The sequence below is a fragment of the Aethalodelphis obliquidens genome, unplaced genomic scaffold, assembly GCF_003676395.1.
Source record: "Aethalodelphis obliquidens isolate GAN/ISIS:26980383/991018 unplaced genomic scaffold, ASM367639v1 scaffold35, whole genome shotgun sequence".
In the NCBI taxonomy this organism is placed as follows: domain Eukaryota; kingdom Metazoa; phylum Chordata; class Mammalia; order Artiodactyla; family Delphinidae; genus Aethalodelphis; species Aethalodelphis obliquidens.
In genome coordinates, this window is record NW_020837979.1 from 4,196,419 (window position 1) to 4,219,748 (window position 23,330).

General features: G+C 43.5%; 1 protein-coding gene across 1 annotated transcript in view; it reads right to left on the reverse strand.

Annotated features, from left to right (window-relative positions):
* SLC9A2 (solute carrier family 9 member A2) overlaps window positions 1-23,330 on the reverse strand; it is an 86,907-nt gene that overhangs the window by 43,194 nt on the left and 20,383 nt on the right. The window contains exons 2-3 of the mRNA XM_027128711.1: window positions 9,109-9,572; window positions 1,653-1,903 (exon numbers count right to left, since the gene is read on the reverse strand). Coding sequence (XP_026984512.1) covers window positions 1,653-1,903; window positions 9,109-9,572 — 715 coding nt within the window. The remainder of the gene's footprint in view (window positions 1-1,652; window positions 1,904-9,108; window positions 9,573-23,330) is intronic.

A 23,330-nucleotide genomic window follows, 5' to 3' on the forward strand; every position in this document is an offset into this window, starting at 1 on the left:
AATGCGGAAGAATGACGAGTTCTATAAAAGAGGTGTCCGTGGATGTGCAATGTTAATTACATCAGGACACCGATGCCCGGGACCGACATCCTCCAGCAAGGACAGTGAATACAGCGTGGAAGCGCACACAGTGCACTTTCCAAAGGGCGGACATGCACGTCTGTGATGTACCCCATACAGAGACAACACACACGGTCAGGTTTTGAAGACCACGCTAATCACCCCACCCTAGGAAACAAGGGTGTGACTTCTGAGAACAAACGCACTTCGACGCAAATCTGTCCCTTCGTTCGCTCTCACAGCATTAACAGGGGTACATGGTAAAATGCAAAAGTGTTTAAATCTCCTGGAATATTTCATGTAATTGTTAACATAATTTTAGTGCACTCACTGTGTGCTATGGCAATATTCGTGTCAATGCAATAAGGGACTTTTCTGTGCACTAAGCTGTACGGTAAATGTTTACTTTGAAGTTGTGGACAAAAGTGAGGTTTTTCATCTGCCAACAAACCACAGTAGAGAACTAGCCGTGCAGTTTCCCAGGAATACGTGGCCCCATTTGTCCTTGACGTCCTAATTCCCAGAGCAAGGAAAGCCCTGATCCCGTCTTTGCAGGAGGTCGGGGACGTGAGGCATCACGAGCTCTGTGGACTCTGGGCCCCCGCAGACATTTCTAAGCAGAGACGCCCCAGCACGCCAACCCCATCCAACACTTCACCTGTCCTCCCCACACTCTGGACAAGCATATTTAGATAACTCTGTGAGGGTTCTAGAACTTTTACATATGCACTCGGTTGAAATATATTCAAGGTTCTTACACCAACCATTGCTACAATACTGCTGGGAAACTAGACACAAAGTCCCTGCCCTGTAATCTTTGCAGAGACCTTGTCACCAGCTGATCGGACACTTTCAATGACACCAGTCAAAGAACAGTGAGGAAACTGGAGGTCATACAAAAATGATATGAATAGTCACCAGGAAGGCACTGCACATTTCATTACTGGGTCAGACTGGATTAATACAGTGCTTTATTTAGGTTCCCTGGGATACAGAAAACCACACAACCTTCTAACACATGGCTTTCACTACAGTGGGTTCCACTCTCCTCGTGGAGGGAGACAAACCTCATCTGCTTCTGCTATGAAAGTGGTGGTGTGGGGCAAAAGCAAAGCAATCCTTAATCAAAGCGTCACCTAAATCAGGGCGCAAGAGAAAACTTCAGGAAGAACTAGACCTACATTTACAACACAAAACTCTAAATAGCGTAGCAGGCCCCAGCAGGAGAGCTTAACATGTATTAAGCTGTAAATAAATATTTGTCAAAATTAAAACTTTTTTTTTTTTTGGCCACAAGGCTTGAGGGATCTTAGTTCCCGGACCAGGGATCGAACCCGGGCCCCCTGCAGTGGAAGCACGGAGTCTCAACCACTGGACCGCCAGGGAAGTTCCGCTTTAGGATACATCTGGCTGATCCATACTTTCATTTTTTTGAAACAAAGAGTAACGAAAATCTACTTTTAATTTTTCTTAGAAGAATTCAAGAACATCTCCTCTTTTACATAACATATTCAACTTTCACATCGCAGCTTAGGATACATGAATTCCACGAAATGCCACCAAGTGCTTTTAACAAGGAGTTCGATACTTACGCCATGATGCCCGACAGGTGGAACATCTCGGCTGTGATGTAGGACAAGTAGCTGTACAGGAAGACGAAGAGCGGTTCGATCACGCGGATGTTGTGTGTGAAGCGAGTGGTAAACGCCGCGATGAAGCCCAGGAAGACGCCGATCAGCACGCCGCCGATCCCCACGACGAAGAAGTTGGCGATTCCGGCAAACACGTCGATGGTCTCGATGGTCTTCATCTGACAGAAGGACTTGAACAGGTTGTACAAGACCTGTGGGAGAGGCAGAGGGCACGTCAGGACCCCCCAACTTCCCCGACATCCTCACGGCCCCAGAAATCTTCCTGCCTCCTAACAAGGGTGTGTCTTCTGTGCCCCAAAGTGGACGATCAGTGGAAGTGACTGGGCATCTCTTTTTTTTTTTTTTTTTGGTGGGCCGGGCGGGCCCCCCTCCTGTGGCCTCTCCCGTTGCGGAGCACGGGCTCCGGATGCGCAGGCTCAGCGGCCATGGCTCACGGGCCCAGCCGCTCTGCGGCATGTGGGATCTTCCCGGACTGGGGCATGAACCCGTGTCCCCTGCATCGGCAGGCGGACTCAACCACTGCGCCACCAGGGAAGCCCGTCTTTATCTCACATTTTAACAGTGCATTTAATAGCTGCAAACAAAAAGCACTGATGAAAGTGTGTCATCAAGAAAACTATTTCTAGACGTGAGAGAGAGGAAACTTCAAAGTTATTTACGTGACCTACTGCTAAAACATCACTTTTCGGATCCTAAAGGATTATTTTAAACGGCTTGGTTGCCCTTCAACATACCCTGCTTGCGTTGCCGATGCTTGGGAAGGAGTATGTCACAGAGAAAGCTTGTCAGTGCTGGCTGTGAATTTAGGGACACTTCAAGGCCCCTGTTGTGGGGTTGCACCATGGAAGGGACCCACCCATCCATACAGGTCCCCTCCCTGAAGACATCCTCCTCCCAGGTCACTGAGGTCCTTGCCCCGCCCACACATGCACCTCTGGTGAAACACAAGACCTGATGGGGTTTTCTTCAAGCCAAGAGACAGCAACCAGTGTGTGTGTGTGTGTGTGTGTGTGTGTGTGTGTGTATCTACTATAACTTCATGCACATGTGTCCTTCTAAAATGACGAGACTACACTGTTGCTTGGTTTCTGAAAAATTTACACAGTCTTTTACATAGTTTAATTAAGTCTTCAAAAATGTCAGGCATTCACACCTGCCGGGCAGGATGCTTTCAAACATGTTTCCAAGGACCACTGAGCAAATGGCATGGGAAGTGATGCCTTCCTCCGGAGTAATTTTTTCATGAAGCCAGCAAGTGAAATACAGTCAGGCACATGCCCTGCTTCTTGTGATATTTGCAGAGGGAATCTCCAGGGAAGCCGGCTAATGGGACACTGGGATGAACACCTTTGGAGTACAGGCCATGCTACACCCTCCTTGGGATTCTGAGAAACTCAAAATTAAACCCATCCGTCCACGGGCACAGAAAACGTCAGAGGCGATACCAGGATCCAGGTCTCCTACCTCTGGGTCAGTTCTTCAATTTTAACCATGAGAATGAATCAGACACTCTGCTAACCAGAGTGTGTCCTGACAAAAAGCCATTTCACCCTTTTCTACTTCACTAACAGTCCTTTATAGCCTACACATCACAGGTTTCGGGGAACTTTTTCCTCTTTTCTACTGGATCATAAACTCCTTGTAATTAAGGATTTCGCCTTACTATGATTTACTTCTTCCATGTTGCCTAGTAGATGACAATAAATGTCTGTTGGTTTTGACAAAAAAAAAAAACAAAAAAACAGTGGATTATTACTTAGAAAGCAGTGGGCTTTTCCCTTCTCTTGATTGTTGGTGTAACAGTTGAGAGCATTTGGTATTGGACCTCCAAGAAATGACTTGAGTTTAAGAGAAGAAAAAAAGCAACTCACAAGCCTGAGGACTTAAATATCCTGAAGGGTCATCATTTGCCAGAAAAGAACTGGCTTCAAGTCGTGCTGCTTCCTCGCATCCAGAGACTGCTGCACATGTCAGATTTCATCCACATCAACACGCCATGATCACTTCCTGAGAGCGGATCGGACATGTTCTATATTTACCCCTTGCCTCTAAAGAGCCCAGGCCAAAAGGTGACGGTCACCCATCACCTGCTGCCCAGGGATAGGGACAGATTTTCCAGCCTCCAGCCCTGCACAGATAGCCTCCCCGGGCCACTCGGGCTCTGGGTTCCGACCCCCGGTTTCCACTTGCCTGCCTCCCGCCCGCACCAGTTGAGTGCCCCCTGCAGCTACTACAAGGCTCACTTTCCTTTATTCCATTCCTCACTCCCAAGTTGAAAATCGTTGGCTGCCTGACTTAGGGAAGAAGGCTCAGTACAGCTGATGCATCTTTTTAATGCTTTGTGACACCCTGCGGTCTAGGACAGGGTCTCACCACGGCTCTACAAAGCACACCGTATGTATTCAGCCCTGTCCCCGGCTTCTCTTGATAGAAACCCAGCCCCTAAACCGAGGGAAACTCTATCTGTCTTCCATGGCGCCGCTCAAGTCGCTGTTCCTCTCCGGCCTTCCTGGATCCCTACGGCGCCTGAGTTGTCCTTCCCTCTGCCCCTCCTGCAACACAGATGATGCCCCAAACCGTCCGGCATTTGGGGACGCGCCATCCTGTGTCGCTGGTGTCGCCTCTTGAATGCCAACCTCATTTCCTCCGAGGAATTAGAAATTCCCTGTGCACAGAACCCACGTCTCCTCCTCTTTCTCTCTCAGCTCCCCTCCCTACCCCATCTAGACAGTGATGAGGCCCCCAAAGGAGGCGCAGGCACTCATTCCAAAGGAACAACGGGAATACACCGTCATCTTTCCCAAGCTGTTTTCCAGGCAGCCCCAGCCATGGCATCTCTCAAACGTACGTTCTGTGTTTAATATCCCTTTAGGTTTTGCAAAGAGTAAAGCTGAGTCACAGGCTTTTCACTTTCAGTGCATTGTCAGGAGCTCCAGTTTCATCATTCCACTTCCTCGGATGCTGGGGCCACCTTACGAGAAACTAGCTTAGGTAGAGACGTTACCTTGACAACCAGAAAGCTTTCCATAACCTCCCACCCGTTGTACACTGAACCTGATACCTAGGGATGGGCACAAGATAAAATTCTTTTAGTTACAACCAGCCATAATCCCACAGTTAGTTCATGCCAGTTACGTCCTTTAATTTTACCACAAGGGAATCTATATAGAAAGGTGCTTTTGAAGTTATAATTTATATGTAGTATATGTATATGTATTATGTATGTGGCTACAATTATGTCTCTAGTTGGTCTGTGCAAAGTTGACCTCAACTTGACAACTGTATCTTTAGAAAACCGAAAAGCCAGGGGTGACTGTTTGCTGGATTCCATCAATATAACAGGCTAATGTGACAGCTGAGTACTTTCAAGTGTTTCTATTCATTATTATTTTTTTAAAAAATACTTGTGTATATTAAAATTAGATATGATCTGTTTTGAACTTTGATTTAAAATGTGCAACAGTGCAGTGAAATCATGTACTGCAAGGATGCAAACAATACAGGGTTTTTGTTCAGCATAGCTCTGTTCCAGAAAAAGTTTTCAGGTCACTTTTCCTGATATGAAACACAAAGGATAATCATTTCTGCATAAGTAATTTTAAATCTGTTCTGCTATTTGCAAAAGCCAAATTAAGTACCAAGTGGTCACTCTTTACTCTCCAGCTTCCTGAGTTAAATTCCACTGCACGGCACATAATGTCTGGGCCATTAGTGTGTATCCCTAGCTTCTGACTTAAGGGCCAGCTCTCCTTAACCAACTCTAGTTAGGGTAGACTGAGGAAACTCTTTAAGTGTTCTTGGAAAACGTGTCAGAATATTCAGTGGTTGCCTTCACACCTTCTAGAAATTACCATGTAAGCCTAACTCATTCGATCATGGACCACAATGGAAACAGCAGTACTTCTCAGATAGCTGAGAACCTGAACAATCTTTACCCAACAGGGGAAAGTTTGAAAGGTTTTCTTAAAATAGTTCCTATAAGGGAAAGCACAAAAATCCTATTTAAAAATCTCAGCTTTTTCTTTTTTGACTGTCATTTCTCCAGTTAATTCCAATCTAGCCCCAGACCACAGAACAAAGAGTCTGATTTCAATTTATATTATATATTATCAATTTCCCTTTGCTTTGAGACATTTTTATGGTAGATTTTCTCCCTTTCAAATCTTCTAAGCTCACTATTGAACTTCCCAGTTAATTGCCTGACCTACAATTCTGCTCATCCTCCAGCCTATGTTTTTTGTTTGTTTGTTTGTTTGTTTGTTTGCAGTACACAGGCCTCTAACTGTTGTGGCCTCTCCCGTTGCGGAGCACAGGCTCTGGACGCGCAGGCTCAGCGGCCATGGCTCACAGGCCCAGCCGCTCCGCGGCATGTGGGATCTTCCCAGACCGGGGCACGAACCCGTGTCCCCTGCATCGGCAGGCGGACTCCCAACCACTGTGCCACCAGGGAAGCCCCAGCCTATGTTTTTAACCTGACTTCTCTCTGTTTAATCTCTACCCTTCTAGTTGCAGCATTTAGTAACTCAGCCTTCTCCATGTATGCAGCAGGGTCTATGTTTTTCATACCTTTCCCTAACCCATGAGTTCCTTAAACCCCCCTAGAGATAAGACTAGATGAATGAATCAAAGAATCTTCTATAAAACATCTCTACCTCTATTCTTTGAGAACACCTGACTAGGAGACAAAAATGATAATTTTTTATACCATTTTCTAATTGTTCCTAACACCTGGGCAATTCAGCCCACTGTTCAGCCAGTCTGGTGAAGGAAATACCTGGTGGGTTATTCTTCAGTGTTAGGTGGGCAAACCCCCCAAGCATGCCCTGATATCTGTGGGAGGTGGCTTTAAGGGTCCACATGGCTTTTGGCCCAGGGTAAAGAACCTACCAACGAAGCCTCTTTCATTTGAAACCACTAGAGTCCTTCTGACTCACAGGCTTTGGCCTGGAAACAAGGGCTCCACATCTGAAGAGCAGCCATGCCCTTTCTCTGTCCTTGGCCCATTTCCTGCCGTGGAATGGCTGGCCCTCAACCTGGCTCACTGCCCTCTCTGGGTCAGCCCTCCATCTCGACCGTAAAACCACATCTGATGGCTTCGAGCCTCTGGACAGGAAGCACAGGATGTGCCTCTGGAAGGCACGCTTTAAAGGGTAGTTTAGCCAGATCGTTTGCTGAGATATGATTCTTGATACGCTCAAAGAATGGACCACCGAGGCGACTGAATGAGAAATCTCAGAAGAGAAGGGAAAGCAGTGCAAAGACACAGGAGGTCCTTCTGAAACTGACCTGATGTTGCTACCTTGCCCTAGGAGGAATGCAGCAGGGTGCTATTATTTCTTTGTAATGTTTCCTATACCCTAAATAGACCCAAGATTCCCACACTGAAATTCCCACAGTCTCCCTAGAACCAAGGTAAAAATGTACATATCAAACATTAGTCACAATGGAAAACTTCATGCCTCCGGAAAAGAGAACGAGTTATAAAACATCTTCATTGTTATGGCAGTTTCCCAGTTAAAATTTAATACTGGTGAGTTAATGACTAAGTACCGTTAATGAATAATGGAATAAATGAAGTGGATTTTGTTACTTGAGTGAGGTAACTGCAGTCTCAAAATAGCTCTTAGCTATACTAAAAAATGGCATTTCCTTATCAGTAAATTATTTTTATGTAATAATATCCACATGGAGTTAACGAACATCCTTAAAGGTGATATTTTATTCAGGTCAGGGGTCTGAATACAGGCTAACAGAGAATAATGTTGGTTTCTATGTTAACTCGTTTTTTGTGTGTCACATTATTGTAACGTTTAACTGAATTATTAAAAGGATATTCTAAGCTTGTTTCTGAAGCTGATCACAGTAATCTATCTTTGGATGAGGATGAGATGCCCCATGACCTACACACAGGACATTACACATACTGGAAAAGACATCATTCAAAGAAGCTTCTCGGGGACTTGCCCTGGTGGTCCAGTGGTTAAGAATCCGCCTTCCAGTGCAGGGGACATATGTTCGATCCCTGGTGGGGGAATTAAGATCCCACATGCTGTGGGGCAACTAAGCCCGCGCGCCACAACTACTGAGCCCGCACGCTCTGAAGCCTGCGAGCCACAACAGAGAGAAGCCCGCAGGCTGTAACGAAGATCCTGTGTGCAGCAACTAAGACACGGCACAGCCAAATAAATAAATTTTTCAAAAATGAAAATTAAAAAAAGTGACAAATTACAAAAAGAATCCTCTCTCCAACTTCGAAGGAAGGACCCTCATCAGGCGTTCCTTAAGTAACACATACACACTAAAACTGAAGTGAATTGACTCTTTTTTTTCTTGAAATCTATGTTAACTTTTAAATGAATCAGGAATACCATTTTAGTAATAGGAACTAACTAACAGAGGGGATAATATAAATTACTTAAGTTACTTAAATACACTTTACTTCACATTTCCTTCAATTTTCTTATTTGCAGAATGGGAAGAATACCTACTTCATAGGCTGTTATGAAACTCTGAGCACAAGGTACGCATTCGCTACCATTCCTATCACCGTCACTACTACAGAATCCTGGCTAACCTAAAAACAGCAACACCAGTGCCTGCGGACTGGTTAACCAGCCCAAGGTCACCTGAGTGTCCTTGGCTGGTGGAGAAGGTCTGGACAGCCATGTGGGTGCGGGGAGAGGCTTCTCCCCTGAGCTCAGGAAGCAGTTCAATCCTCCTAATGTTAACCTCATGACAGCCTCTGACTCTAATTATGCGGCAATTAGTGAGAATTAAAAATAATTTGCATTTTCTGAATAAATACCCATTTATGGGGAAATGGTGAGGACCCAGAGTCTGCTGGCTGAGCAAGAAGAGGAAGTGAGTTGTGTGACGAAAAATCTGCCTCCGATCTGGAAATAAAAAATACACCCTCCCCAGAGGGAGAACAGCACTCAGTGGGCGTGATCCTTTCACCTGTACTATACACGCCACATCCTGAGGGCAGCACTTCCCACAAAGAACACTGGGACCTTGAGTCCTTTGAATTCGGATCAAAAACCATCACTGTTGAAGCCGTCACAGTGAGAAACCCCCAGGGATACACAGGTCACAGTCACTGTGACGCTTCTCTGGCAGCAGCAAAGCCGTACAAGCAGGGACCAGCCACGTAGCTGGCAGGATCCAGGCAAAATGAAGTGAGGGGCCCTTTGCAGAATCACAGATAAATAACAAATAATAAATTGACTGAGAATTTTAAGACAGCGAGAACAGAGCCTTGAACCAAGTGAGGGGCCCTTCCCAGCACAGGGCTGGGGACCGCTCAGCTGCCTCATCTGCAGACAGGGTCTCCCCTCGGCGGCCGGTGGGTGTGGCCCCGGCCCGGCGGAGCGATGTGGTGTGAACCGTCACTCACCACTGTCACGGCGTCGTTCAGCAGGGACTCCCCAAAGACCAGGATGTAGAGCTGCTCGTTGACGTGGATATTCTCGAAGACAGCGAGCACGGCCACGGGGTCCACAGCCGAGATTAGGCTGCCGAAGAGCAGATTCTGGAGCAAAGTGATGTCACTCAGGCCAAAGGCTTCGATCTGGCAGATCCCAAACAGAGACACCCCGATGCCAATGGAATTCCAAAGCGTCCCGACCACGGCGTACCAGAAGATGGTGCCGATGTTCTCAAAGAACGGGCGGGTGGGCATGAAATAGCCCGCGTCCAGCACGATGGGGGGGAGGAGGTACAGGAAAAACACATCCGTCTTCATGGCCGGGGGGGATTTCTCATCCACTCCGAAAATAATCCCACCCAGCAGAAGTCCAACCATGATGAGAAGGCAGCTCTCAGGCACTATGGTGGGTAATTTGTGATACAGATGGAAGCCTGTGAAAGAAAAAATAAATAAAGACGAAATTTGGGTTACGTGAGAATTATGGAAAAGGCAAACTGGTTCTCTCTGACAGAACCAATAGGTCCTGTTTCAAAATCTCCCAAGGTCAACGTAATTGGCTATACACGGGCTTTAGATATTACGATGCAAAAGTCAGATGATCCCCTTAAAACTATTCACAAAGCACATTCAGGTACACATTTCAATTTAAATCAGAAGTGGAATACTATAGGAACACGATACCTAAACAGCACAGCTTTCATCTAAATGCCTGTTTTCTTAAAGAAGACAACGCAATTTTACATTTGAAGCAATCTTGTGATTCCCAACACATTTTCAGATGTCCCAAACCATTTCATCCTCATAAAAACCCGAAGGAGTAAGGCAAGGAGGCATTTTCACCCCTTTTTTTATTTAAGTGGAAACTGAGGCTCAAAAAGATACGGGGTCGTGCCAACGTGGCCACATCACAGGCCAGGTTTTGGATCACCGCTGTCTCCTCTGGTACTGAGAAGAGTTTGTAACTTCCTGAATATCTATATTTCTAATTTCAGATTCCTTCATTTGGAACGCTGAATACGTTTAATTTTCAGATGTCTGCTCCTTCGGAGACAACCAAATCAACATCAAAGGTCCATCAGATAACTACCGAAAAGTGAAGCATATAAACACGCCATGATCTCCAATGTCACAGAGTTTCTAATCAAGGCAGGAACAGATGTGTTTACGACTTACTCTAGTACAAGGCATCATATGGTAAAGCCCCAGTCAATCACTAAGGGAACAGAGAAGAGGAAATCTGCTGAGAATGGCATGCATGAGGCAGCATCTTGCATTAATCTCATAGAGAAGGCAGGAAGAGGCTCCTAAGAAGTGAAGGAATGGAAGAAAACACCTTTTCCTAATTCATGGTGGAGCCCAGTGTGGCTTCAATGCAGACACCATGTTAGGGGACGGCCCGTAGCAGGGGAACGGGAGGGAAATGCGGGTGGTACCAGCATGTGGGCAACACAGGAAGCAACTTCACACACGGAGGTCACTTGGCAGGGCTTACGTGAGGCCAGCCCTTATTGGCAAGGCAACAGCGGGCCATCCTGAAGGCATTTCATACCTTTTAGAATTAAAGCAGCAAATGGAAATTATCTGAATTATAGGAAGACGGTATTAAAATGACAGAGTAAGTCCTTAGAAACTTACAATCACCGCAGGTTTAACAAGTAAACCCTTAGAGGCCTACAAACCATACTGAAGTCATAGCATGAAATATGTGTGGCCCCCCAAAATGTAACCATAATTTGAAGAAATTTTAAATTTCTTTAAGAATTAATTTCTAAGTAATAAAGCGAACCTCTTTATATTGGGTATTCAACTCATCCCTCCAGCTTGGATTATTTTCTTACTCATGTTACAGCAGACTCCAATCATCATTGGGGAATAAACGCATTCAGTTGATGCAGCCACGCCAGACCCCTGACCCTCTGGCCTGTTGACCTCTCTGTGTTAAACAAAGAAGTTAAAAAAATATGCCCACAGGGCTTCCCTGGTGGCGCAGTGGTTGAGAGTCCGCCTACCGATGCAGGGGACGCGGGTTCGTGCCCCGGTCCGGGAAGATCCCTCATGCCGCGGAGCAGTTGGGCCCGTGAGCCATGGCTGCTGAGCCTGCACATCTGGAACCTGTGCTCCGCAACGGGAGAAGCCACAGCAGTGAGAGGCCCGCGTACCGCAAAAAAAAAATATGTCCACTGAAAACCACATCTTTGCAACCCCTCCGCACGCTGACTCCTGCTTCTATACCAACTTACCCTGTAAGATAAGGATGTCCTGGTACAGCCTCCCCAGGCCCCTGGGGTCCAGTGCAATCTGTTCCTTGGTGGAATGCAGAGCGCAAAGGGCCAATCTGAGGGCGCCCTGTGCGCCCTGGGCCATAACAGCTGCCCCCTGGCTTGGAATCCAGCTCCCCGACTCCCTGCGTGTGGCCTCGGAGGCGTTCCCACCAGGCCCAGGCCAGGTGTGCTCAGCTGTGAAATGGGGACACACACCTTTCCCATAAAGAGTGGTAACAGTGACTAACCACTGGCCTGCAATGTCACGTATGCCCGGACATTTTGTTTTCTGTCTCTCTTCTACTTGAAAAAGCAAGAGAAAACGGTTCTCAAGAAATGCCCAGAAGCAAGGAACAGGATCTCTGCAGACCAACTGGAAACTGGACAAAGCCTGCTGTGGCGGGCTCCTGCTTCCTCTTCTGCCTTTTTCTTTCCTGTTCTGCCACCCAGCCTTGGTACCCTGTGCTCTCACACGGGGGTGCCGTCCTTCACCGTGTTGAAAGGAGATCCTTACTCCTAAGAACGGAGCGTGGGAGACCAGGTAGGTGGGAGAAAGGAAGAAACCCTGCCTGCTTAAATGCATCGCGGGGAGGGACCAACGGCCGCCGTGCTTGCCACGTGACTGATCCTGACCAGGATCCCAGGTGAGCGGGAAACCAGGATGCAGTCAGGCAGAAGGGCCACAAGGATGGAGGGCTAAAGGAGGCCTGGAGGAAGGGAAGGGAGCAGGGGAAAATCCCGTGGTCGCCAAAATCAGAGAAGAACGGCAACAGGCCAAGCGCACTTGTTTAAGAAAACAGGTGTTTATATTTAGAAAAGGCTGTTCGCCTTTCTTTTCCGAATGCTTAGGCCATTCAGCACCGCTCTGCGTGACCCTTGCTTGAAATAGGACAGCAGTTACTGAATCTGCCCAGTTGTTCCACAGGCAAGAAGGGATGAGATGAAGCGTAGTCACAAGAGATCTGAGTCCAGTGCTTTTTGGGGAACATAATCAGAGACGCTGAATTTTATAACCCTCCCTCCTGGCAAAAACGGTTCCATGCGGAAGTGTCTATTCTTGCACCAACCACAGGAGTCAAACCTCCTAGCAAAGCAGTTAGGCAAAACCAAACAAAATAAAGGCTTCTTAAATTTCACTGTTCACAGAATAAAACAAATAAATCAGCATTTACACATGTGCATATATTTATGGCTCCCCTGGCCACAACCAAGTATTTCTTGAAGAGAAAACGAACTTGAATAGACCAGGATCATTATCCTACCTAATAGTATTGACAAATACATCAGTTATCGGGAGAAAACTTTTTGATGATTATCTACTATTTAGTCCAGGGGTCAGTTAACTTCTTTTCTGTAAAGGGCCTGATAGTAAATGCTTTCAGCTTGCAGGCCATACTTTGCTATTATAGTACAAAAGTAGCCAGAGTTAATATCTAAATGCACGGTGTGGGTGTATTCCGATCAAAGTTTATTTATGGGCATTGAAACTAGAGTACAATTTTATGTGTCACCAAATATCATTCTTGTTTTGATTTTGTTTAACCATTTAAAAATGTCAAAGCCATTCTTGACCCACAGACCATATAGAACCATGCTGGGGGCCCTCTCTGGCCCCTGGGCTGTGGTTTGCTTACCCTGGTTCAGTTTGTACCTTGTATTTCCTGCTAACTTCTATTTAGACTGTCTGGGGCATTGTATTTGTGTCATTCACTTTTTATTTCTGGAACATAAAAGTCTGTGAGGATGGATGCTTTAAAATTTATTTTATTTTAATTGCAACAGAAATTCACTTCGTGGGAAAGGGAACAGAATTAGGATCTCATACCAAATACATAGTCGAGTGGCTCTATCTTCATTTCTCTTTGCATATAAGTGTTGGAATGAACTGAACTTAAAAACTAAAGATCTAGGTATAACTGAGTGCAATGCAATTAATTCACTATAGTTTCTCATTACACATAAAATAATCCATGTGTTAAATTCTGGAAAGAAAGCAAAGTGAACAATAACACAGGAAGCTTCCAGACAGTAGGATCTATAAAAGAGCAACAATGTAAAAATCTGCATCAGAGAAAACCACCCCTCCACCACCACCACCAACAACAACAAAATACAAAATGTTTCCAAAAAAATACAGTTCTGATTAACCAGCAGCACGACAGCAAGGGCAATGGAAACCTGCAGAGGTAAGAAGAGAGAAACACCTTCAGTTGAGAAACTCCTCACTGGAGGTGAATACAGACACACATGTTCTAACTCATGCTCCATATTTTAAGAGAGCCTAAAAAAATAATGATATTTATTAGATCCACAAATGTTTGCCAAGCCCGTGTTAAGTAGGGGACAAGTACCCCTGGGGACAAGGTCAGTGAGGGCAGCCATTGTGGCTGTGAGACCCAGAACTAGCTTCCCCGGCTGGTGCTTCTTGAAGCAACTCTGGGAAACTGTGGATTTAAATTAAAGAATATTCAGAAAGTTATGCCTATTTGGTTGGAGAACAAAAGGTAAATATTTATGGAATACATTAAACTTGTTTTTAAGAGAAATAAACAAGTGTGTTCAAGTCTAAAAATGCTGACTTTATGTATCCCAATTCACATAGTAATCAAATATACAGAGGCCACAACAGTGAGAGGCCCACGTACTGCAAAAAAAAAAAAAAAAATTGAATTGCAACATGCAATTGACAGAGGCAGAGAGAAAATAGTAAGAAATACCACTCTGATCAGATACATAAAAACAAACTATCACTGCATGATAACTCTAGTCAACAAAGACCAAGTAAGAAAATTTAACTCTAAAAATAAGTAGAATCAAATTGAGTAAATAAATAATACAAGCAACTAATAAAAAGCTAAGCAAATAAATACATAAAAAGAATAGAAGTCAGTAAATAGAGCAGAATTAACTGCTCTATGTCAGTAACATTAACCTGTGAATATGGATTTCTCACAACACTTAGTCACATGCTGGGATTGAAACGTACGTCTAATTTCTCTCCATCAAAAAGTAGCACAACTGTGAAGATAGAGGTCTTAAAAATGCTCCACTTATTAGATCTGCAAAGGACTTATAATAATAGATTAATTGAAAAATATGAAATTATAAAGGAAACATGAAAATTTTGTTGGGATTATCCCAAAGCAGAACTTAGATGGTATTTAATTTTTCCAAATGACTTGACCACTTACAAAAAAGAGAAAACCAATACGTGTTTAGTCTTTCCATGAAGAACCTGAGAAGGAACAAGCAGAGTTAAACCCTTAAGAGGGTATTTGTTGAGTACCTTCCCTGTATAAGACTCTGAGGGGCCCAAAGATGGATCACAAATGGGCCATGTCTTCAGTGAGCTTATATTGGCACATAAGATAAGACTGTAAGTAATTATAGTACAAGATAGAAAGTGATACATGCTATAAAAGAAGAGGTATAATAAGTACCAGGGAAGTAAGGAGAGGAGGGAAATTAATTCAGATGAGGAAATTCAAGAAGGAACTGGAACAGGTGGCATTGAGATAGCTGGATGTGGATATTTCCATTCGGAGGGGATGAAGCACAAGGAAGACAGCAGGAAAGGCTGGGCATCCTGAGCACAGGGTGGCAGGGCTGGCCTGAACATGAAGCGTATAGGGCAGGTCAACGGAGAGGGGCCATCAAACAGGCAGCAGCCACACTGTAGAAGGCCTGGAGAGCTGATCCTTCAAAACCTGCCTTTGTTCTGTGGGCAAGGGGAGGGGGAGCCAGTGAGGGTGTCTCAAACCATCCTTGTCTTCCACACATGGAGCAGACAAGCTCTTCCCAAGAAACCAGAGACCAGACTTTGGAAATGAGAGGGTCAAGGCCATCCAGTTAGAGTTTTAAACCAGATGTATGTGATTAACCATCGGTAGAAATAAATAAAAAGTTGATGCAAACACGCGACTGAAAAGTGTAAGAACAGCCCAAACTCCAAAGGGATCTATACATGATCTCATAAAGTCCTGTCTGTAAGGAGAGCCACTCAGCACAAGGAGGGGTTAATGACAGAATCCTACTATCTAGCAATGAAAAACAGAAAATACCAGTTACATATAACAAAAGAAAAAACTACATTGCAGCATTATATATGACAGGGAAAAAGCAAGCAATAAAAAGTATGCATCTCATTCCATCTTTTTTTTAATACAATAGACATTTATGGAGACCCCACTATGCGCTGGGTACCATATCAAAGCACTAGGGATGTAGTGGTGGATAAAAGGAAGTTTTTTTCACTGGAAGGCTTCAGTGATGGGCAATAAAATATATAAATCAAACAATAAATACACAGTTGACAGGTGCTGATGAACACTACAAAGAAAGGCAGAGAAGGGTGAGAGTATCCAGGAGGGCAGGACGGGGTAGAATCTGACATCAGTGTGGGCAGGGAAAGCCTCTTTGATGGATGACATCTGAACAAAACCCTACATGAAGTGAGGGTGTGGGACATGGTGGAGGAACTTTCTAAAACAGAGAGGAACAAGGGCCCTGAGTTGGGAGCACCCTGAGCAAGGTGGCTACTGCGGCTGGAGCACGGGAAGTAAGGAGAACATGGTAGGAAATGATGAAAGAGAGGCAGCAAAATGCTAGAGCGTGCCAAGCCTGTCACCACGGGAAAGACTCTGGACATTCTCTGAGACCAACAGGGGGCCACCAAAGGTTTCTGAACAGACGAGTGTCACGATCAGATTCACGGTTTTACAGGGTCATTCTGGCTGCTGCGGAAGAAGAGAAGCAGGAAGACTAGTCAAGAATCTTCCAGCAACATGGGAAAGAGACGATGGTGGCTTTCATGAACGTGGTGGGGAGAGTGAGGAGAGGTTGGATGCTGGATATATTTTGAGAGTTGCTCCAACAGAATGTGTTGCTGGCCTGGATGAGGGATGTGAATATGATACTGTGATATAATTTAAAAAAAAAAAAAAAAGCTATTTTGTTCTTCATCCCCAGCTCCTGGACAGAGCTCCTAAAACCTTGCTAACTCCCTAAGTGATAAAGGTGCTAAGAGCCTCTTTTGTTCTACTATTTGGTCTTTGCCTTCAAGTCTCAACACAGAGTTCTTAACTTCCTTGGAATTTTCTGGGTGATAGGAGCATCTTTTGCTCTAATCTTGGTAGGCTCCTGGATACGTTACCAGAAAGACCAACTATGAGTAGAAGCTTGGAATGTTCAGCTCCACCCCTCCCCCACCACTGGCGGTGGCCTTACTAATCGATCTGGCCCACGTGATGGAACCTCAATAAAAGCCCCTCAACTATGGGGTTCAGAGAGCTCCTGGGTTGATGAACAAATCTACCCACTGGGAAGGTGGTACATGCCAACTGCACAGGGACAGAAGCTCCTGAACTCAAGACCCTTCCAGACCTTACTCCATGTATCTCTCTATCTAGCTGTTCATCCGTATCCTTTCTTATACAATAACCCAGTCAACATAACTGTTTCCCTGAGTTCTGTGAGCTGTGCTAGCAACTTATTGAGCCCATGGAAGGCATCGTGAGAACCCCAGTTTATAGTCAGCCAGTAAGAAGCACAGGTGACCACCTGGGACTCACAGATGGCAGCAGCAATGGGGGCGGTGTTGTGAGACTGAGCCCGGGATGAGTGGGATCTGATGCCAAGTCCAGGGGGATAATATCAGAACTGAACTGAACTGCAGGACACCCAGCTACAGTCCACAGAGGATGAGAACTACGTGGTGTGGAAAACCCATGCACGTTTTGGTGCCCAGAAGCCTTCTGTGAGTGAAGAGAGAAAAACAGGGAGTGTGTTTTCTTTCGTTGAGACAGCTGCATCAAAGGTGAATCCAAGGCTTTCGGCTCAAACATCTGGGTACAGAGTGGGGTTATTTACTGAGATGAGAACAGGGAGAGAGGAGATTTCAGAGGAGAAAAATTGAGATTGCAAATGCCAATCAGAATCTCCTTGGAAGACACCCAAGGGAGCTTAACAAGTTGACAGCAAGATCTAGCTAGAAGAAATGGCAGACGATTTCTATAGAACATCATAGATGAGCAATGAGCTGCTACTTCTTTTTTTAAAAAAAAAACGTTGTAAATGCTCTTTATTAGTTTTCAACTTTCAGTATCAGCTTAGAGATGAAAGACGTTAACTATGGTTACAGGCCAGAATGTAAATCTTACCAACCTTGAAAATATAAAAATAAAGGTATATCTGGTCAAAACTGGATGGAAGAGAGAAAGTTCTTAATATACTCATTTTTGAAAATGGGAACTGAGAGATATCGGCTAAAACTGATACAGCAACAAAAAACTTGTCAGGAAATTAAAAGCACTTACCTCTGAAAAGCAGGTCTAGGCTTAAGGAACTGGCGGAACTGTTATTTGTTATAAGCTCTTTAGGATAACTTAAAAATTTTTTTAATACCATACATATACTACTTTCATTAAAAACAATAAAAAACAATACTCAATGTTATTTTAATTGAATAACACCCCACTGTCAAAAATACTGCCCTGTGTTCTTATTAAGCCCATAATGGACAACGGGGTGAAACAGCAAGTCCAAATAATGTCAAACAGTGGTACAACAATGGGGAAAGAAAGCATAATTTAATCAGAGGTATCAGAGGTCATAAATAAAGAGAAATCACACACACACATAAATACACACACCCGTACACACACGTTTCTTTTTTGCTTCTACAGCTGTAGAAAATTCCATATAGATCAAAGACTTTAAAATTTTAAAAATCTATGAAAACAAGAAAAATCCTATGCTGCAATCATCTCACTTACAAAGAAGTGATATATTATAATCAGTGGCCAAAAAGTAAAGAATTTTAAGATAAAAGCCAGGTATGCCTGAATTCACCTTTGTAAAGTCTGCAAAAAAAAAAGTAAGAAAATGAAGATTAAAAAAACAAAAATCCAACTGTTGCTTCTGGGAAGATGGAGTATGTATTCTTCTCTATTCCTCCCACTTAGGACACTTAAAAAGCCTAGGTATCATGTACAAAACAAGCACAAGGAGACTCTGAAAGATGGAGAGACGAAGGAGGACGGCTAGGGACCTCGAGATCTGAAGAACAATACAGCAGGGAGTTCCCTGTGCTTCCTTTTTGCCTCCAATATCCCAGACTTGGAGCTGAAGAAGCCAGCGACCTGGAAATGCCCATGGGTGCTGAGAACAAGAGCCCCAACAAAGCCCACTCCATCCAGACAACGGACCAGGAAAGAGGCAGCCTCACAACACGTAATACTTCTCGATAATAACTGCTCTATTCCAGCCAAACCCACAGAGCAAAGACCGAGCAGAGATTCTAGATCCCGCCCTTCCTAGACTGTAAGGAACACCCCAGCCTCCCTACTAGGGTGTGTCAGAAAGGAAAAAGTAGGGCGGTGGGACTTTTTCCACCACCGGGTAGAAATGAGCACCCCCTCCCCCACAGTGCCTGTGAACACTACGTGGGGGACCTGGAATTTGCATTGATGAGGTACCCCACATCCTCCTCACTGAGGTGGACCAGAGGTGGCCTGGTGGCAAGTCAGGACATCCTCTTCCACCGGATGGTAATGAGGACACCACTCCCCTGGCTGTCAGTGGAGGCCACCAGGAGAGCAGCAAGGAGGCACTCCTACCCCATCTCAGCCAAGGTGTCAGTGCAGACCTAGTAAGGACCAGGGACGGCCATCGCCATATAGCAGTAACGAGCAGACCCTCGGTGGGCAAGGGAGACAAAGTGGAGAACTTGAAAATCTATCCCACTGTAAGTAATGATATGGCAGCTCTTCCCACCACCCCCCCAGAGTGGTATCATAAGAAGTCACCTAAAACAGAAGGTATAAATAAGACCCATGGTCTCATAACATAATACCCAAAATGTCCATGTTCCAATAGAAAACCACTCATCCTACCAGGAATCAAGAAGATGTCAAACTGAATGATAAAAACACAATAGATATCACCATCATGATGACGGAGATGTTAGATTTATCTAACAGAAATTTTAACACTGCCATGATAAAAATGTTTCATGAGCAATTACCAGCATACTTGAAACAAATAAAAAAATAGGAAGCCTGAGCAAAGAAATTTAAAACCTGAGTAAAGAAACAGAAGCTACAAAGAAAAACCCTATGGAAGTTTTAGGACTGAAGAATACAACAACTGAAATTAAAAATTCAATTGTAGGACTTCCCTGGTGGCACGGTGGTTAAGAATCCACCGGCCAATGCAGGGGACACGGGTTCGAGCCCTGGTCCGGAAAGATCCCACGTGCCATGGAGCAACTAAGCCCATGCACCACAACTACTGAGCTGGTTCTCTAGAGCCTGCAAGTCACAACTACTGAGCCCGCACATCACAACTACTGAAGCCCGTGCGCCTAGAGCCCGTGCTCTGTGACAAGAGAAGCCACCACAATGAGAAGCCCATGCACCACAATGAAGAGTAGCCCCTGCTCACTGCAACTAGAGAAAGCCTGTGCACAGCAATGAAGATCCAACACAGCCAAAAATAAATAAATAAATTTATTTTTTAAAAAATTCAATTGTATTGGCTCAACAGCAGAATATTAGTAAACTGGAAGTATGAATTAGTAAACAGGAAAGAATTACTAAATTAGAAGACAGAATGGTAGAAATTAACCAATCTGAATGACAGAGACAAAACAGGCTTAGAACGTGAGGGACCTGTAAAATTATAGTGAAAGATCTAACATTCATGTCATCAGAGTCCCAGAAAGAGAAAAGAAAGAGGGTGGGGCTGGAAAAGTACTCAAGAAATAATGGCTAAAAACTTCCAAAATTTTGCAAAAAATATAAACCTACAGAATGAAGAATATGAATGAGCCCCAAAAAGGATACGTGCAAAGAAATCCACATCAAGACGAGCTATACTCAAACTTTTGAAAATACAGAAAAAGAAAAAAATCTTGATAGCAGATAGAGAAAGGACACCTTATCTATAGACGAGAAAATAGAATTTTAGCAGATTTCTCTTCGACAATCATGGGGGCTATAAGGAAGTGGCACAACATTGTTCACACGCAGGAAAAAAAAGAACTGCCAACCCAGAATTCTATACCCAGCAAAAACAGCCTTCAGTAATGAAGAAGAAATCAAAACATTCTCATTTGAAGGAAAACTAAGAAAATTTGTTGCCAGCAGACCTGCCCCAAAATAATGGCTAAAGGAAATTCTCAGTATGGAAAGCAATGGAATCTTGGAACATGAGGAATTAAGAAAAAAAGTAAAAATACAAGAAATTCAATACATTTTCTTTCTTCCCTTGAATTTTCTAAATTAAGCTTGGCCACTGAAGCCAAAATTACAACGCTGTTTGATGTGGTTCTCAATGTACATAGAGAAAATGTTTTTAAGACGACCATATTATAAGTGGGAGAAGGTAAAAAAACATAAAGGGAGGAAAGATTTCTTTACTTCACTCACACTGGTAAATGACCACATGAGTAAACTGCTGTTAGTTACATATATATATATATATGTAACTAGCACAAGAGGGTATATATATATATATACACACACACATACATATACACATACTGATGATGTAATACTTGGAGGAAACACTAAAAACTGCTATACAAAGAGATACCCTCAAAAACACTACTGATAAATGAAAATGGAGTTCTGAAAAGTGTTCAAGTAACCCACAGGAAAAGAAAACAGAGAAATGAAAAACAGGGAGAAAACAGAAAACAAAAGAAAAAGTGGCAGATTTAAACCCGAACACCGCAAACACACCAATAGTTACAAAAAATGTAAAGTGTCTAAATGCATCAATTAAAAGACAGCTGTTAGTAGAATGGATTACAAAGCATGACCCAACTATATGTTGTCGAAAAAAAAGTCACCTCTATACAATGATATAGGCAGGTTGAAAATTAAAGAATGGAAAAAGTTACATCATTAAAATATTAATCAAAAGAAAGTGTGATTGGCTATATTAATATCCAATAAAGTAAGCTTCAGAGCAAAGAAAATTACCAGAGACAGGGAGGGACCTTAAATAATTATAAAAGGGCAAATCCACCAAGAAAATACGGCAAGCCCAAATGTGTATGTGCCAAATAACAGAACTATAAAGTATATGAAAAAAAACCTGATAGAATTGAAAGGAGAAATAGGCAAATACATAATTACAGTTAAAAACTTCAACACCTCCTCTCTCAATAATTGGTAAAATAAATAAGTAGATCAGCAACGAACAGGATCTAACTCTATAGAAGACTCCAACCAACAACAGCAGAATACACATTCTTTCCAAGAATCCACAGATTATATACCAAGATAGAACATTTCCTCGGCCATAAAAACAAATCTCAACAAAGTTCAAAGAACTGAAATCATACAGAGTACATTCTCTGATCTCAACAGAGTCAAACTGGAAATCAGTTCACATACAGAAAACAGGAAAATCTCTCCACTTCTAGATAATCTATGGGTCTTCATACCCACTAGGACGGCTGTAATCAAAAAGACAGATAATAACGAATGTTTTTGTGGATGTGGAGAAATCGGAACCCTCATGTGCTGGTGAGAATATGAAACGTGCAGCCATTTTGGAAAACAGTCCGGCAGCTCCTCAAAAAGTTAAAGACTTATCACTTGACCTAGGAAAATCACTGTTAGGTATATATCCCGAAGAAATGAAAACCTGGCCACATAAAAACCTGTACACAGACATCCGTAGCAGCATTATTCCTAATAGCCAAAAGGTGAAAACAACCCAAACGCCCATCAACTGACAAATGGATAAACAAAATGTGGTAAAACCGTACAATGGAAGCTGATTTGGCCATAAAAAGGATGGCATACTGTCACATGCTACCTCAAGGATGAACCTGAAAATGTGCTAAGTGAAAGACAGAGTCACAAAAAAACCACATACTGTATGATTCCATTTATAGGACATGTCCAGAACAGGCAAATCTACAGAGACAAGGTAGGTTAGGGACTTCCTAGGGCTGGGGCAGGATGGGGAAATGGCCCAGGCATAGCTAAAATATATGGAATTCCTTTTGGCAGTGGTGAAAATATTCTAAATTTGATTGTAGTGATGGTTGCACGTCTGTGAATATACTGAAGACCATCAGGTTGTACATTTTAAATGGGTGAAATACATGCTATGTAAATTACATCTCAATCATACTATTCAAAAAAATCCATGGGTCAAAGAGGAAGTCTCAAGGGAAATCAAAAAATTGAACCGATGAAAATGAAAACGCAACATAGCAAAAGGTGGGACACAGCTAAAATAGCACTGAGAGAGAAATGGATAGCACTAATGCATTCATTAGACAAGAGGAAAAGTCTCACATCAATAATCTAATCTTCCACTTCAGGAACCTAGGAAACGAAGAGCAAAACAAACCCAAAAGAATCCGAAAGAAGGAAACTAAAGATAAGAGCCGATATCAGTGAAATCGAAAACAGAAAAATAGAAAAAAAAGAAATCAGTGGCATAAAAAGCTGGATCTTCTCAAAGGGTGGTAAAATCGACAAACCTCCAGAAAGACCAGCAAGATAAGAGAAGACAAAAATTGACAACATTGGGAATTTAAAAGGGTACCACTACAGAGCGGGCGGACATCAAAAGGATGGCAAAGGAATACGATGGACAACTCTACACACGCATATGACACCTTAGATGAAATGGACCAATTCCCCAAAAAACACAAACAACCACAACTCACCCAAAATGAAGGAGATCAGCTGAACAGCCCTGTAAAATAAATTGAATTTGTAACTTAAAACTATCAAAAGAAAAAAATCTCCTGGCTCAGATGGTTTCACTAGTGAATTCTACAAAACAACACCAATTCTACAGGATCTCTTCCAAAAAACAGAGGAGGAAAGATTTCCCAAGTCATCTTATGAAGCTAGTATTACCCTGATATCAAAACCAAAGACAGGACAAAAAGGAAAG